The following is an 18,100-nucleotide window of genomic DNA, read 5'->3' as shown; positions in this document are numbered from 1 at the left end:
TTATTTCACTTGTACATTTCTATCCTATTTATTTTATTTTGTTGGTATGTTTGGTTCTGTTCTGTGTGTCCCCCTTTTAGACTGTGAGCCCACTGTTGGGTAGGGACTGTCTCTATGTGTTGCCAATTTGTACTTCCCAAGTGCTTAGTACAGTGCTCTGCACATAGTAAGCGCTCAATAAGTACGATTGATTGATTGATTGATTGGGAAAGACTATTTCAGTCATCAGGGGTTGTGGGAGATGGTCAGTGTCTGAGCTCCCCCACTCCCTCCCCACGCCTCATCGAGATTCCTTTTGTTTATTTTTGTACCTTATAAAATGGAGTCCCTTTGTGATTAAATTGTCCCAAGGGATGAGTACAGAGTTTTCCAGTATGAAAAAGCATCAGTGGTTTAAACTGTCTTAGACATATATGCCACTTCAGGGAAGGTAAGTGTGTAAATAATAATAATTGTGGTATTTGTAAGCGCCTACTATGTGCTAGGCACTGAATTAAGAGCTGTAAAGAGGTGAGCGCACAGGCGCGCATTTGTGTGTGTGTTTTATGTGTCGCTATATCACTTGTTGCCTGGGATAAAAGATACAAAAGTGTATGTTTGAAAATTTACATAAAGTCCTAACTCCAAAGAAAAAGGATAGAACCAATTCGACATTATTTTTTTACTGAGCAGCTGTTATGTATTTTAAGAAGCCTTCCTGTGTTTTGTGCCTCATTTCCAAAAATCATCTTCTTTTTTTTTTTCTTTTTTAAAGGGTGTGCCTCAGTTACCATGTGCCAAAGCATTATACAACTATGAGGGGAAAGAACCAGGTGACCTGAAATTCAGCAAGGGTGACATCATTATTTTACGGCGACAAGTGGATGAGAATTGGTACCACGGAGAAGTCAATGGGATTCACGGTTTTTTCCCCACCAACTTCGTTCAGATTATTAAACCTTTACCTCAGCCCCCTCCTCAGTGCAAAGCACTTTATGACTTTGAAGTGAAAGACAAAGAAGCGGACAAAGACTGCCTGCCATTTGCAAAGGTAAAGTTCGATTGGATATGAGAGTGGGTGGGTTGTTTCTTCTTAATTTTTCTTCAGGCTGGGGTGGGCCTGGGGAGGTGCTGGGTGGGAGGGAGGGAATATAGCATGGAAGGTCACAGGCCTGAAAGTCAGAGGATGAAGCAGTGTGGCTCAGTTGAAAGAGCATGGGCTCAGAAGTCCAAAGTCATGGGTTCTAATGCCGGCTCCACCACTTGTCAGCTGTGTGACTTTGGGCCAGTCACTTAACTTCTCTGTGCCTCAGTTACCTCATCAGTAAAGTGGGGATTAAGACTGTGAGCCCCATGAGGGACAACCTGATTACCTTGTATCCCCCCCAGTGCTTAGAACAGTGCTTGGCACATAGTAAGCGCTTAAAAAATACCATTATTATTATTATTATTATTATTACTCTGCCACTTGCCTGCTGTGTGACCTTGGGGAAGTCACTTAACTTTTCTGGCCCTCAGTTTCCTCATCTGTAAAATGGGGATTAAATATCTGTCATGTCTTTCCCCTTAGATTGTGAGCCTGGGGGAGGGAAGGGACTATGTTAACCTATCATTAAATAACTTTAGTACTTAGTACAGAATTTGGCATACAGTAATGCTTAGTACAGTGCCCTGCACTCAGTAAGCACTCAATAAATACCATTGAGTGAATGCATGAGCACATACCACAGTTTGTAGTGTAACAGAACTGGAAGCATAGCAGGGTGTCACTTTTCACACTCTCAGTTCACCTCTGGGGGTTGAGGGTTCCTCCTACCATCTGTCGGCAATGGAGATGCAAATTCTCCCTCTGCCCTTAGCAGCTTCTCGGGCTGAACCTGTTCTAAAATGGTGCCAGGAAAGCCTTGGAATGAATATTCACGATCCCCTTCTACTGCCCGGTATGGAACTAAAAAAAGATTCCAGGATCCAGGGACAACTGGAAATGGATGTTGGAAGTGGGGTTAGAAGAGATTCTTGCATCCCCACAACCCAGTAGGCCGTGTGGGTTACAGGTTCCTGATGGGGTCACAATGTTAATGAACTGGTGAGACAGTATGGCTTGTGGAAACATTTCACATATTAATTATAATGATAGGAATAACAGTCATGGCATTTGTTAAGTTCCTCCAGTGAGCTGAGCACTGCACTTACATTCTAGGGTAGACGTAATGCAGTCAGAGGAGACACAGTCCCTGTCCCACACAGGGCTCACAATCTAAGGGGAAGGGAGAATTACTATTGAATTCCTGTTTTATAGATGGTGAAACTGAGGCACAAAGAAGATATATGACTTGCCCAAGGTCACACGGCAGGCAAGAGGCAGAGCTGAAAACAGAATTTAGGTCTCCTGACTCCCAAACCCATGTTCTTTCCACTAGGCCACCACTGCCTCATTTTAATAAGTAAATCTTGTCCTTTACCAGAAGCAGTCCTATCCATGGAACAGCCTTTCCGATCCTCATTGTGGCCCTAGTAAAATACATCATTCCTAATGATCCTGTTAAAAAACAACAATAATTGAACTTGAAATTTTGTGTGTAGAAAATGTACGTGATCAGAAAAGGAACCTTTTTTGGAGGCACTGTGTCAATTTAGACCTTTTAGCAAATTCTGAAGCTAAATTGTAAGCATGATTTACTCAGGGGCACATTAGAAGGACAGAGTTACAGCAAGTTGAAGGAGCCAACAGTAAATTCCTTCCATTTAATTATGTTTCCTACTGTGCTTAGAAGCGTGAACACTCCGGAAGCATATCTGTTGAGTCAATAATGGCTGTGCATTTTAAGTTGACCATTTTACTCATCTGCAAAGTAGAGCAGTGAGTTGGGGTTGGGTTTTAGTGGTGATTAAAAAGTGCAAGGAGTAGGAAATTTAATCAGAAACCAAGATTCTGGTCCAAGTATTTAAAGGCTACCAGGTCCCTCACTCAGGAAAACCCCAGGTGATCAGAAGGTGAATTCCTTGTCGGGAAATCTTCAAAATGAATGAGCTATTTAATCTGGGGATGCAGCAAGCTGTTGGCGCCTGTCAAAGAATGTCTGTTCCCAAGTTCTTTGGACCGGAGTCCGCAGTTGGCGAGGGGAAATTAAATGAAGATTTTTTTCAGCTTTGAGTGATTGTAACCATTTTGTATTTCTACAGGATGATGTTCTGACCGTGATCCGCCGAGTGGATGAAAACTGGGCCGAAGGGATGCTGGCAGACAAAATAGGGATATTCCCCATCTCATACGTGGAGGTGCGTAAAGCCGTAGAGGCCGGGGGACCCAGGAGATGTGCTTTTCGGCACTTTGCCTTGGTGGCCCAGGGGTCAGGACCTTATCGTCGTTCTTTCGTTTCACAAGTTCAAACACAGGTGTGGTGAGCAATCCTGAGTCACCCCTGGTTGCACAGTGAAGCAGCCCTTCCTGGTGCAGTTTCTCAAGCTCTTTATTGCTTCTTTCTAGTAGCAGAGAATCCTAAATCTGGGAGTTTTTTTTAATAATAATAATAATGATGGCATTTGTTAAGCGCTTACTATGTGCAAAGCACTATTCTAAGCACTGGGGAGGATACAAGGTGATCAGGTTGTCCCCCGGGGGGTTCACAGTCAATCCCTATTTTACAGATGAGGTAACTGAGGCACAAAGAAGTTAAGTGACTTGCCCAAAGTCACACAGTTGTCAGTTGGCGGAGCCGGGATTTGAACCCATGACCACTGACTCCAAAACCTGTGCCCTTTTTTGGGAAGGGCTAGTGGGTATTCCTTTCCTTTGTCTCTCTTTGTACTTCCCATCCTCCCCAGGGGTTCTAGTTGCTTCCAAAGGAGTTTGAGGGCCCAGTAATAATAACAGTAATCACAACTGGGGCATTTATTAAGCGCTTATTGTGTTCCAAACATCTTTCATCACCCTCCCATCAATTAATCAGAGGTATTTACTGAGTACTTACTCAATGCAGAACACTCAAATGCTTGAGAGAGGGCAGTACAACAGAGTTCATTCATTCATTCAATCGTATTTCTTGAGCGCTTACTGTGTGCAGAGCAATGTACTAAGCGCTTGGGAAGTACAGGTTGGCAACATATAGAGACGGTCCCTACCCAACAGCGGGCTCACTTGGTACTCACGTTTCCTGCCCACTAGGAGCTTACAGTCTAGAAGGGTCTGTCACCACCAAGACCTTTTCATGCTCTTTTTCCTGCCTATCAATATCACTTTGAAGCAGTTGTACAATATTCCGCCCGCCTTAAACAAGACTATTGATTGATTGATTGAGAACAGTATCTTTGGAGTTGTCATCACATATTAAAGATTCTAGAATTTACCAATGTGCCATCCTCCTTTTGGGCTCCCAGCCTGAGTTAATTGTTGAACTTTAGCGTTTGGTGACACTCTTGTTTTATTATGGAACCTCTCCAAAGCTACTGCCTAGCTGCTTTGAAATCTGACCTCTGAGGAACGAAGAGATGTTTTTATTTGTATTCGGTTATGTAGTATAAACAACAGACCTCTGGGGCAGGGGAGAGAAGAGACCAGAGAAGTTTTATATGACCGTGGAATTTTTTGAATGAAGATTGGTTTAGACAGCTGTTTTCTGTTTGGATCTTTCTGTCTGAAAGATAACTCCACAAAGATCTAGGAAGTGGTTGGTGTCCAACTTTAGACATGATAGAGAATCAAAACTGTGTTTTGTCAGGAGGGAAAATGTGTTCTTTACTACTTGTTAAAATACAAGTGCAGGGCATTCGAGTTATAATTGGCTCTAATTCACATCCCCAAAGGCTGTTCAGTTCTTTTCCTTTGTTGAATGTAAGCTGGTTCTCCATACTATAAGTTTATTATGGGCAGGGACCTTGTCTGCTATTTGTCTCTATATGTTGCTGTTTTGTACTTCCCAAGCACTTAGTACAGTGCTCTGCACACAGTAAGTGCTCAATAAATTCGATTGAATGAATAATACAGTGCTCTGCAGGTAGTAAGCACTCAATAAATACAATGGATTGATTGAATGGCAATCTTAAAAGGAAAGTATTCCATTTTGTTTGATATCTTCATAGACAAAGTAGATGAAATTATTTCCAATCTCATTTTTTTAACATAAAGACCATTGACCCTAAATTGAAAGCAGACCAATCCTCAGTAATACTTGATTCACAGATTTAATCATTATTAGAAACCATCCCCAACCAAGCCAGATTCTGTAATGGAATCTTTTTTTCTAATGCTATTTGTTAAGCACTTATTCTGTGCCAGTCACTGTACTAAGCATTGGGTTAGATACAGGATAATCAGGTTGGACACACTGTCCCTGTCCCAAATGGGACTCACAGTCTAAGTAGGAGGAGGGTGGGGGATTTAATCTTCATTTTACAGATGAGGTAACTGAAGCACAGAGAAGTCAAGTGACTTGCCCAAGGACACACAGCAGACAAATGGTGGAAACAGGATTACAACCCAGGTCCTTTGACTCCCAGGCTTGTGCTCTTATAAAACTCATTTATAAAACTAAGTCCGGCTGCCTTTTTCCACTGTGGGTTTCTTTGGGTGGTTAGTGTGGTTTTTTTTCCCCTTTCCAAAATTTTTTGGAGGGAAAAGCAAATTAACTGCAAGGCTCAGATTTTTGTATGCTTTTGGCTAATTTTCTTTCTTCCTTGAATTACCATTCCTCAATTTTAAGTTTAGTTAAACCTGACAAATTTGCCCTTTTCCATCCATTTTTGTGAACACTTTTGAATGTGCACAAGCAGTTACGTGCAAGGTTGGTGGGCAGAAAACTCCAGTGGACTTAATCTGAGCAACTCGTTTCATCCTTAATCTATCCCGTATTTGTTTTTTTCTAACTAGGTTCTGGAGAGCCCACCATTTTGATTCCCGCACAAACAAAAAAATCCTAGTGAAAAAGTCAAGTTAAACAACAACTCCACCCACAGTGAGCGTGTTAACAACCAGTCTTTTTCCAAGCTCTACAGTTGACCTGTCACGGACTCACTAGAGAATAATAATAATAATATATGTGTGAAGCACTATTCTAAGTGCTTGGGTAGATACAAGGTGATCAGGTTGTCCCACGTGAGGCTCACAATCTTAGTCCCCATTTTACAGATGAGATAACTGAGGCACAGAGCAGTTCAGTGGCTTGCCCAAGATCACACAGCAGACAAGTGGCGGAGCCTGGATTAGAACCCGAGTTTCAGTAGTTGGGCGGAGGCATTTTCAATGAAAATTTCAAATTAATTTTAAAATTTTGATACCTGCTTTCAGCTTTCATTTCAGCTCTGCACACAGTACGCACTCAGTAAATACCATTGATGAAGGACGATGGATTTAGGATTTTGAATAGCAGTGTTCAGAGAGAAGTTCAAAATAACGAAACTTGCAGGACAATTCCCTGAAAAATGACCTTTAGTTGTTTCTGTCTCTTTTTTTAAAAATCTGAAACATTTGTTTGGCAGAATTCTGAAAATTAAATGCATAATTTGTATCCTTGTAACCACCAATTTTCCAGCTTTGACAGTGAGAGAACCAAGTTTTCATAACAAATCATCTTGCCTACGCCCATGGAAAAGTAATGCAAAATAAGTACAAGTCCTGCGTTGTGCCCAAGCCCTTTAGGGGTTTCAGTTTTCTTAAATAACTTTCTCTCCTTTGAAAAAAACAACCAAAAAATCTTGTACCTCTTGGGCTTGATTTCTGTACATCATTTGTGTGTTCTAATTATAGATTGTGGAAAATTCCAAGCATTTAACAGTCACACTAAAAAGCAAAGGTAACATCAGACTTCTGATTAAAACCTGCCTTCACTTGCCATTGTTGTTAGGTATTTTCAGCCCTACTGGAGGCACTTAGGTTTTTGTTTGTGTTCCTTAGAAGAGGGAGATTCACATGTTCTTCATAGAAAAACACATTTCAAAGGATCATCTAAAACTTCCTTTAACTGTCTTAAAGTTTTATATTTACTTCCCAACCTCACTATGCTAAAAGGAGGGTGTTTGCAATAAAAGGCAAAACACAGCACGTTATAAATAAAGCAGGCTCGGTTTTTATTTATCCAGGAACTCCCCTGTTTCCCGTCCCCTTCAGTGAAGACAATAAAGACAAGAGATATCTTAGACTTTTTCTGGAGGTCAATAAACGAGACTGTTAGAAGCAACAGTAGCAGGGCTCTAAAACAGTAGTCAGTCAATCATTATCAGTCCGTCATGTTTATTGAGCGCTTACTGTGCACAGAGCACTGTACTAAGAGCTTGGGAGAGAACAGTATAGCAATATAACAGACACATTCCCTGCTCACAGTGAACAACACCCTCCTTGTCTGCCTCAGTCAATCAATCGTATTTATTGAGCGCTTACTGTGTGCAGAGCACTGTACTAAGTGCTTGCCTCCTTTCCCATGGTGTGCTAATCTCAGAGGGAATGGCATGAATTCACCTAGAGGTAGACTTTAATCTCTGTGAATGGGAAGAGAAGACGTCTCCAAAGCCAGACCCATCCCGTCAAAGTACAGTGGAGGTGATTCATTCATTCATTCAATCATATTTATTGAGCGCTTACTGTGTGCAGAGCACTGTACTAAGCGCTTGGGAAGTACAAGTCGGCAACATATAGAGACGGTCCCTACCCAACAACGGCTAGAAGTCTAGAAAGGGGAGACAGACAACAAAACAAAGCATGTAGACAGGTGTCAAAATTGTCAGAACAAATAGGATTATAGCTATATGCACATCATTAACAAAATAAATAGACTAGTAAGGGGGGAATGGGGAGGAGGGGAGGAAAAAGGGGGCTCAGTGTGGGAAGGCCTCCTGGAGGAGGTGAGCTCTCAGTAGGGCTTTGAAGGGAGGAAGAGAGTTAGCTCGGCGGATTTGTGGAGGGAGGGTATTCCAGGCCAGGGAAAGGACATGGGTCAGGGGTTGATGGCGGGACAGGTGAGAACGAGGTACAGTGAGGTGGTTAATGGCAGAGGAGCGGAGGATGATAAAATCTGTTGATCATTCCAGGCAAAATCTTTCTGCTTTTGCCCAAAAGATCCATTTTTCTGCAATTAGGGAGTATGGGAGGAAATAGGACCGGATTATCTACATAGTTAAGCTGATTTGACCAGCTTGGGGTCCTGATATGAAGCAAGAATTTTGGAATCACTAAAGCACCAGCGTGGTCTAGAGAACTAGAATAGTCTAGTGGAAAGACCACAGGCCTAGAAGTCAGAGGACCTCAGACAATCAGTCATATTTATTGAGCACTTGCTGTGTGTAGATTGTTGTACTAAGGGCTAGGGAGAGTACAATATAACAGAGTTGGCAGACACTTCCCTGGCCTTCAAGGAGCGTAGAGTCTAGAGGGGTGCCAATCCTGGCTCTGCCAATTGCCTGTTGTGTATCCTTGGGCAAATCACTCAACTTCTCTGTGCCTCAGTTGCCTCATCTGTGAAATGGAAATTAAATACCTATTCTCTCCCGTATTTAGACCGATCCCAATGTGGGACAGGGAGTAGGTCCGACCTGATTAATTTGTACCTTCCCCAATACTTAGAGCAGTACTCATCATCATCAATCGTATTTATTGAGGGCTTACTGTGTGCAGACCACTGTACTAAGCGCTTGGGAAGTACAAGTTGGCAACATAATAAAAGGCAATGTGTGTACTCGGCACATAGTAAGTGCTTAACAAGTATCGTAAAAAACCAAATGAATAAAATTAGAAAAATGTGGCTCAGCCTTGCAGGGGCTAATGAGGATATTGTGTAGATGGACTCTTCTCAAAAGATTCCCACATGTTCTGGCTGTGGAGGAGGGAGTCAGAACATGTCAGCAGCAGAAAACTCATTTACCGAGCATGAATTGGCTGTGTGGGAGTTAAGTTTGCTGGTCTCTCGGCTCTTATTCTTGTTCTAGAGCTGAAACCTTTTGAGGAATATGCCCCACGAGGGAGAAAATTTGAAAAGCATTGAGGGGAGCCTCACTTAATAAAAGCCTAAGCAACTCCTAGCAATCTCTTTCTCAACATATTCTTTTGAACTAGTCACAGGCAGATGCATATAAATATTGTACTCTCCAGGCGATTAGTACAGTGCTCTGCACATGGTAATCAATCAATCACTCAATGGTATTTATTGAGCACTTACTACGTGCAGAGCACTCTATTAAACTCTTGGGAGAGTATAGTGCAGCAGAATTAGCAGACACGTTCCTTATCCATAAAAAGCTTAAAAAGTCTAGAGGTCTCAATAAATACGCTTGATTGATTGATTAGAGAAATTCACCTACCCAAATTTCCATTCTCTCCTTTTCCTATCTGCAAATTATTTAACGTCTGTTCCCCCTGTTAGATTATGAACTCCTTGAAGGCAGGGGTCCTGTCTTGTAAATATAACTGTACTCTCCCAAGTGCTTAGCACAGGGCTTCACACTCAGTGGACACTGAATGAATACTAACGATTGATTGAATCTCTGCCCAGTTGAATGGCTTGTGGGGTAGCAGGAAGTGTCGCTCAGTCAGGCTGCATTTTTCACCAGTAAGCAGTTGGAATGAGTCTTCCCCTTCTTTCCCTTTTTCTCCTGTTTTCCTGAGGGGCTTCCTGAGCGTATCTGCCATTTAAGAAATGTTAAGGATCAGCAAGATCATGCCTGAAGTACAGCACAGGCAGTTTCTGCTTGGAGGAGGGGAGTCTTGCAATGGGTCCCCAGAGTGTGGCAAGCTCCATGATCTTCCCTCAGTATCCCTAGAGGCCAGTCTTTCAGACGGTCATGGTTTTAGAAGATAAACAAACACAGTTAAGAAGAACCGCTACCTGAGGGGAGGTTTTAGTCAGAGTTTTTGTAGGCTTCTGGGTAATCCCTTCCATCTTTCTAATTGCTCCAACTCAGTGGGCGATTCCTGTATTATAAATGAAGTCCCGGCATCGATTTTTATTCAGGGTCACCCACGAACCAAAGCCCCGTTACCTAATTTTCAAGCCTCAGCCTTTGGGGAGATGAACTGTCATTGCCATTATGCTAAACGTATTTTGCAGCCTGGAATGTGTAGTCCGAGATTGTACTTGATCCAAAGTGTTTTCTTCCAAGATAGGAGAGTTAAAAGTGGATCTGCATTGCAGCTCCACACTCTACACCCCAAACAATACCGAACTAGCAGTCTGTGGAACTATAAACCCTGGCCATTTGGCTGGCGGAACGAGACAACTAAATTGATTAAAGACATCTTTTGACATCTTGTGCCTTTTGCCCCACAAGAACTGGGAAGTGGATCAGTTTTATAGCTCCTTGAAAAGTAAACATAAAAATATTCACCAAATTTTAAAATAAAAACAAACCTAAACAAATCCACGTTTTCTGGCTCTCATAGCTTTCAAGTATCAGCATTTAGAAACACAAAAACATCCATAAATACTCCCTTGGCCTCTCTTGCAGGTGCGAGCATTCACACAAATGCGCACGCACACACACACTTATGTCATAGTTGTGTGTCAGTAAACCACCATGGTGGAACCATTAACATCAACAGTATTGATTAAGTGCCTTCCTGTGTGCAACAGAGCAATGTGCAAGGAGCTTGGGGAACAATCAGAAAAATAAGGCTGTTTCCTGGAGATGAGGAGAGCCTGTGAATTATCCTCTCCAAGAACCATTTTTTAGCTACTTGAGTTTAAGGAGTGTTTTTGTTGTTGATTGTTGAATTGGTAATTTATTGTTTTGCACTTCATTGTTATTGTTCTACCTATCTTCCAGCTCCCGTTTAGATTTTGAGCCCTTTGGGCGATAGAGAGATGCCTCATCTTTTAGTTTTGTCTTTACCCCAGAATTATGCTTAATAAATACCATTACTAGTAACTGTAAGATAGAGTCCTTGCCCTCCAGCAGCTATTGTTCAAAGCAGAGGAATGTTGGTTCTCAGCCACAGAATCTTGATGTGTTTACAGAATCAGAATGGAGTGTAGGGAGAGGGGAAAGGGGGAAGGAGGGAGGTGTGTGTGTGTGTGACAGAAACAGAAGACTATACTCTGAATTTAACACAATGCTGTTACCAGGCTTGTTATCACCATTCCCCTTCCACCGTTTTTTTTCCTGAATATCCCAGAACCAATCAATCAATTAATCCAGAAGTATGGAATACTGATTTGCTCTCTTGTCCATCTCATTTTAATGTCGTTTACTCAGAGGACCATATGTAGCACATTTCAAATTAATTTACTAGTATTTCCCAACAAGTTACCCAACTGGGTTACGGAAAGAAAAATAACCTGTTTGGCACATGTGTTTCCAGGCCTAGCAACAAAATAGCAGAAACATTCTGTCATTTAAACCTAAGAAGCTATCCCGTTACATAGATTTAATATGAAGGTAGTACACTGTTTCGTCATTTAGCCAGCCATATTATATTTACAGGGTGTTTCGATTAGCAAAGGCATTCTGGGGTTAATTACTACTCTAGTTTTATTGGATTTTGATTTCTGTTCTAACAAACAAAACAGATTGGCATAAAGGTTAATGCCAAAAATTAATTCCTATTTTAGACCAGTCAAATAAACACATGAAGAAGCAGCATGGCTCAGTGGAAAGAGCACGGGCTTTGGAGTCAGAGGTCATGGGTTCAGATCCTGGCTCCGCCACTTGTCAGCTGTGTGACTTTGGGCAAGTCACTTAACTTCCCTGGGCCTCAGTTCTCTCATCTGTAAAATGGGGATGAAGACTGTGAGCCCCCCGTGGGACAAATTGATCACCTTGTAACCTACCCAGCGCTTAGAACAGTACTTTGCACATAGTATGTGCTTAATAAATGCCATTATTATTATTATATTATGAAGTCCCAGCATTGGTTTTTATTCAGGGTCACCCAAGAACAAAAGCCTAGTTACCTAATTCCCAAGCGTGGCTAAATAATCCAGTTGATGAAGCCCAGTGGTTAAATAGGGAGTTAAGACTTGCCAATGTAGAGAAGGCTTAACATTGCCCCGAGGTCCAGTCTGTGTTTTCTGTTGTATGTTGTGTACATTGTGTGCTTATTGTATCCATGCCTGTTTGGTTCTCGTGACCCAAACTCTTAAGGATTTTCTCAGTTTTGTCAGGTGAGGCTTTCATTCCCCAAAGATCAGTACATCATGTAAGTAACTGCTGCTTTTCTTTACGTCAAACTCAGCGCCCTGGTTTGCACCTTTGCCCCTGCCCAGGACTCCTATAAAACGTCGTCCATCAAATGCACCCAAGGTAGATTCCCTGGGGAGTGAGTCTATCAAGCATTGACAAATAAGCTCCTGGACCAAAGGGCATTTGTTCGTTAAATGTCACTGGAAGGGCTACTACTGTGCTCAGGCAAACATGCATAAATGAACTTTATCAAAATTCCATTAAGCTGCCAAGCGCTTGTTTCCCCGTTGTTGCTGAAGGTTAAGATACTCTTGTCAACAGGAACTTCTTTCCTTAGGTGATGCCACTGTCAAAGGCTCATCACATCATGGTACTGAAAAGCTTTAAAGAATGCAGAGTGTCTTAGAAGCTGCTCCCTCCTGCTCTCCCTCAGTGGGAGAGGAAAAGTCTAAACTGTGGTGAAGGGAAAGCGGAGGAGTGTTCTGATTATCAGTGGTCCTGCAAGGAAATGAAATTCTGGAAAAGTTCACCAGGATACATTTTCAGGGGAACAGTGGGGGGATGAGGAGAACGTGGGGTTCTCAGAGTATGATGAGAACTCATCTCTGTTTATGGCTCCATCATAAAGGAGAGTTGAGCAAGCAGGACAGAAACATTTGTGTTCACTCTGTGGGGGAGAGAGAGAGAGAGAGAAAACGCTTCACTTAGGAAAAATAACGTGCTATCATCCTGTCCTACTCCTACTTTGTCCCAAAGTGACCCTGGGGTACCGGCCATCTCAAGGTTCAAATGCTGTCTTTTAGACTGTGAGCCCACTGTTGGGTAGGGACTGTCTCTATATGTTGCCAACTTGTACTTCCCAAGTGCTTAGTACAGTGCTCTGCACACAGTAAGCGCTCAATAAATATGATTGATGATTGATGATGATCTTGTGGCCACCTGAGCCAGCAGGCGGAACTCGGAAGTGAGGGTGGGATAACGCCCCCGCAACCAAAACTGCTTGATTGACAGCCCAAGCTGGGAATACAGGAGGTGTCCCTCGCCCCTGTGTCAATTAAATTAGGTATGGAGGAGGGGGGCGGGCAGAGATTGGATAAACTGGGGCCCGAGGCTGGAATGGCCTAGGAGCACAGGTGATAAATACCTGTCGCCTCTGACCTTCTTGGGGCAGAACACCAAGACACGCAGCAGCAGCGGCCCACTTGTTTTTCTCTGCCCAGAAGGCCAGATGCCTGCTCTGCAACCAGAACCAACACACTGAGGAAAGGGCCGTGGGACGGGTGAGTGTCTTGCCCAACGTTCGTGGGTGGGACCCAGGTGCCCCGCTGCGGATGGGGAACATAAGTGGATTCCTCCCATGTAGGGAGAGCACATGGTAAGAGCTAGCTGCCCACCACGTGCGTGGGTAATGTAATGGATTCCTCCCATGTGGGGAAGTAAGTGGATTTCGCCCATGTGGGAAGTGCACATGGGTGAGAGCTATCCGCCTCACCCACGTGCGAGTAACGTATGATTTTGTTCCTCCTGTTAGGGAAGCTCTAGTATTACTAATTGACTACATTCCTCCCGAAAAGTTCAGTCCATTGCGCCTAAACAAATAATTCAGTTTGTCTCGCGGAATAAATTTTACGTAAAACTCAGGCTTTCCGTCCCTGGCCTCTCTCTCTCTCTCTCCACGCCGATTACTGAACGAACCCATCCCCGGACGACGGGTGACATACTTCTACCCTATTCCTTTCTGGTCGTGGATCTCAGAGGCAAAACCCTAGTCCCTATGTTTTGTTTTCGCCCTTTGTGGCTAGAGACCGGTTAGCCATGTAAAGGCAACCCATGTATAAGGATGGTTGGGGCAGCAGAATATTTTATAAAGATCTAATCGCCATCCTGATTTCCCACTTGACAGCGATTAGAAATGATGTAAGTGCTTGATAAGAATCAGAAGTTGAGTAGAGTAATCTTGCACGGGACAGCCTCTAGAACTTGACCAACCCTTCCATCCCTCTCTTCTCCAATCCCTTCCTCCTCTCTTCCCTTCTTCCTGAAACTCCAGAGGTTGGATCAAGTCTGGGCCTGGCCCGTCGAAGGACTGTGTGCAAAAGAGGGAATCTTCTCCAATCCATTCCTCCTCTCTTCCCTTCTTCCTGAAACTCCAGAGGTTGGATCAAGTCTGGGCCTGGCCCGTCGAAGGACTGTGTGCGAAAGAGGGAATAGTTTCAGCCCTAGCCTGGACTCAAATTATCCTGGAAAGACTGGTTTGGGCATGGCACAGTTTTGGGGGTCAGTCAATCAATCCATCAGTGCTGTTAATTGAGCGCTTACCGTGTGCAGAGCACTGTACCAAGCGCTTGGGAGAATACAGTAGAACAGAGTTGGTACACACGTTCTCTGCCCACAGTGAACTTACAGTCTAGAGGGGATGTAGTTCCACAGACCTGGTGTTGAGTCCTGAATGGACCAAGGCTCAATTCTGTACCCTTCTTAGGGAGTACCACCCTTAGTTTGAGGATTGTGCCCTGGAACAGGTTTCCTAAATTCCAGCTAGAATTGGCAGTACTTATTGGAGCCATTCATTTTGAGACCTCACTTTCGTTGGAACAGGGCAAAATAAAATGTCCTCATAATTATAGGCCAGTCAGCGTAACATTGACACCTGGAAAGATTCTAGACAAAAATCAATTTGTCACTGCCTAAAATAGCACAGGGCCACGATTAAAGTGGCTTTCGAAGAGCAAATCCTGCCAGATCCATTTAATTTCCTTCTCTGATAGAATGGCATGTCACCTAGACAAGAGGGAAACAATAGGTGGAATCTCTCTAGTCTTCAGCAAGACTGGTGAAACCTCCTTATCAACACTGTAGGAAGGTGAGGATTCAATCTGCACTTTTGGGGGGAAGCAGGAAAGTGAGCACTGTCTTGTCTTATGATTGGTTTCACGTCTCCCACACTCTACCTCTGGGAATGGAAGCACCCTGAAGCCCTGCCCTCTCAAAGGGGCCAGAAGAGCGCTTGTCCTTCCTTACCTCTCTCTCCACTTGAGATCATGAGGACTGCTGGGAGGGACTAGAGCCCGGGCTTTGGAGTCAGAGGTCATGGGTTCAAATCCCAGCTCCGCCACTTGTCAGCTGTGTGACTTTGGGCGAGTCATTTAACTTCTCTGTGCCTCAGTTACCTCATCTGTAAAATGGGGATTATGACTGTGAGCCCCCCGTGGGACAACCTGATCACCTTGTAACCTCCCCAGCACTTAGAACAGTGCTTTGCACATAGTAAGCACTTAATAAAGGCTGTTATTATTATTGTTTTTATTATTATCCACCGTAGAAAGTGATCTTCCCTGCTTGGGATTTGAGGTCCTCTTTTTCTCCTGCTCTCTAATCTCCCCAGTATTTAGTCTAGTGCCTTGCCCAGAGAGAGGGTTTAGCAAATGCCTGTGATGCCCATGTCCTCCCTTTGGCCTGGATTTCCCTCCCACTTCATATTCAACAGACCACACTGTCCCCACCTTCAGAGCCTTATTGAAATCACATCTATTCCAATAGGCCTTCCCCTGACTAAGCCCTCATCTCCCCTACTCCCTCTCCCTTCTGCGTCACCTATGGATTTTAATCTTTGCTCTTTAGGCATTTGACATTCACCCCAACCTCAGCTCCAGGCACTTGTGTACACATCCATGTCTGTCTCATCCTCTAGAGGAGCTCCTGATGTCTACCAAATCTATTGTGTAGTACTTTCCCTCAGAGTAAGTACATAATAAATGCCATAGATTGATTGATAATGGTGTGGCTGATGACCGGGTAATTTGATTCAAAGTATCTGGCCCTCACTGTCACAAGAAGCAGCGTGGCCTAATGGATAGAGCACAGGCCTGGGAATCAGAAGGACCTGGGTTCTAATCCTGGCCCCGCCACTTCCACTTGACTTCTGTGTGACCTTGGGCAATTCACTGTACTTCTCTGGGACTCAGTTCTGTCATCTGTAAAATGGGGATTAAGACTGTGAACCCTGTATGGCACAGGGATTTTGTCCAACCCACGCTTAGTACAGTGCTCTGCACACAGTAAGCGCCCAATAAATACGATTGAATGAATGAATGAACCCAATTAGCTTGTATCTACCCCAGTGCTTAGAACAGTGCCTGTCACATAGTAAGTGCTTAACAATTATTATTATTATTATTATTATTATAGCTTATGGTTTTCTTCTGACTCCAGTCCTCGGGTGGTTTTTTCCTGACCATCCTGGAGAATCCAGAACCCAAGCAAAAGGGCTCTTCTTCCTCCAGTTCCTTGGAGAGTATGTCTTTAACATCAGATGTTAACAGAAGAGGGAATGAGAGTTTGCCAAGTTTGCTCAGGGATGCTAAGTTGAATAACCTTACTGGTTCCTCTGAAAGCAAATCAAATTCACAAGTAACCTCAGTAGATTGAAGCTAAGTCGAATAACCTTACTGGCTCCCCTGAACAATCCCATCACCTTGTATTCTCCCCAGTGCTTAGAACAGTGCTTTACACATAGTAAGTACTTAACAAATGCCATCATCGTCATCATCATCAAGTAATCTCAGTAGATTAGACAAATGGCTCATTAAAAACAGGACAAAAAAACAAACTATATTGAGACAGGTTGGGGGAAAGGACACAATTAGGGTCATAATGGCCCAACAGCTGATTACAAGTTAAGCAGAAAGTGCTACAGTTTAAAAAAGCAAATGTGAAACTGGAATGGGTTAATAAGAAGGTGGTTCATAAGAGCTGGGCTGTAATCCTCTATTCCCTCTCAGGGTCGCACCTGGAGAGTTTCCAGTACTCGACCAGTCTCGGCTATGGGAAGGGGAGTCAAGCAGAGGCAGAACCATTCCATTCCTAGCTTGGGCAGTGGCTAGAGTGTGGAAAGCAATCTGCTACAAGTCAAAACTCACCCGTAATAATAATAATAATAATAATAATGATAGCATTTATTAAGCGCTTACTATGTGCAAAGCACTGTTCTAAGCACTGGGGGGTTACAAGGTGATCAGATTGTCCCACGGGGGGCTCACAGTCTTCACCCCCATTTTACAGATGAGGGAACTGAGGCCCAGAGAAGTGAAGTGACTTGTCCAAAGTCACACAGCTGACAGTTGGCGGAGCCGGGATTTGAACCCATGACCTCTGACTCCAAAGCCCAGGCTCTTTCCACTGAGCCATGCTGCTTCTCTGCTTCTTGCCCATACTGGGCGGCAGCGACATGGGAGAGAGTCGAGGGAGGAGACTTGAGCTTACTGCGCGGAAGGTGACAATGGTAAACCACTTCCATAATTTTACCAAGAAAACTCTATGGATGCATTACCAGAACGATTGCAAATGGATAGTGGGGCGTTCTGGGAGAGATGTGTGCGTAGTGTCTCTATGGGTCGGAAATGACTCATTGGCATAAGACAAGACAGTAATCCTCTACACAAATTCTAGCACTATGTCAGACTTCATTACAATATAGTACTGTGGTAACTTTAGGTCACTGTTTCTACAGGATGTGAAAAACTGGAAAGCAATCCAGATAAATCACTCAGTGGTATTTGAGCATTTACCATGTGCAGAGCACTGTACTAAGCGGTTGGTAGACACAATCCCTGCCCACAAGGAGCCTGCAGTTTAGAATCCATATGAAACAGAAGTGATTTTGTTGGGATGATGAAAAAAGGTCTTTAGAGACAAGATTAATGGAATGAGGATTGATCATCCTGGAGAAGAGAAAAGTACGGGCCATAGCTGACCTTCTAACTATCTTCAAGCATATGAAGGATGAGGATGAGGACTCTGAAATTGATTGCCCTGTCCACAGAGAATTGAACAAGAGGAAATACGAAGCTTTTGTTAAGACTGTCAGGGTATTTTTAAACACTGGGACAGGCCTCAAGCAACTTTCGCCAGAAGCCAGACTGAAATATTTAGTTTCTATCAACAACCTGGAGAATATACTTTTCAAGACCCGGAAACAGTGATTATGACATACTGAATTATTTAGGATAACCTTTGTTAG

At 43.4% G+C, this 18,100-nt stretch overlaps 1 protein-coding gene and 1 non-coding gene across 2 annotated transcripts in view; both read left to right on the top strand.

Annotated features, from left to right (window-relative positions):
• Positions 1–759: 759 nt before the first annotated feature.
• SH3RF1 (SH3 domain containing ring finger 1) overlaps positions 760–18,100 on the top strand; it is a 72,261-nt gene continuing 54,920 nt past the window's right edge. Inside the window, exons 1-2 of the mRNA XM_038755265.1 lie at positions 760–1,030; positions 3,163–3,258. Coding sequence (XP_038611193.1) covers positions 3,214–3,258 — 45 coding nt within the window. The 5' untranslated portion in view covers positions 760–1,030; positions 3,163–3,213. The remainder of the gene's footprint in view (positions 1,031–3,162; positions 3,259–18,100) is intronic.
• On the top strand, positions 16,853–16,990 carry LOC119935960. The gene has a single exon (XR_005453554.1). It is a non-coding gene; the product is annotated as a small nucleolar RNA SNORA7 (small nucleolar RNA).

This window comes from Tachyglossus aculeatus, chromosome 12 (assembly GCF_015852505.1).
Source record: "Tachyglossus aculeatus isolate mTacAcu1 chromosome 12, mTacAcu1.pri, whole genome shotgun sequence".
Classification (NCBI taxonomy): domain Eukaryota; kingdom Metazoa; phylum Chordata; class Mammalia; order Monotremata; family Tachyglossidae; genus Tachyglossus; species Tachyglossus aculeatus.
This window is presented reverse-complemented; position numbering and strand designations above follow the sequence as displayed.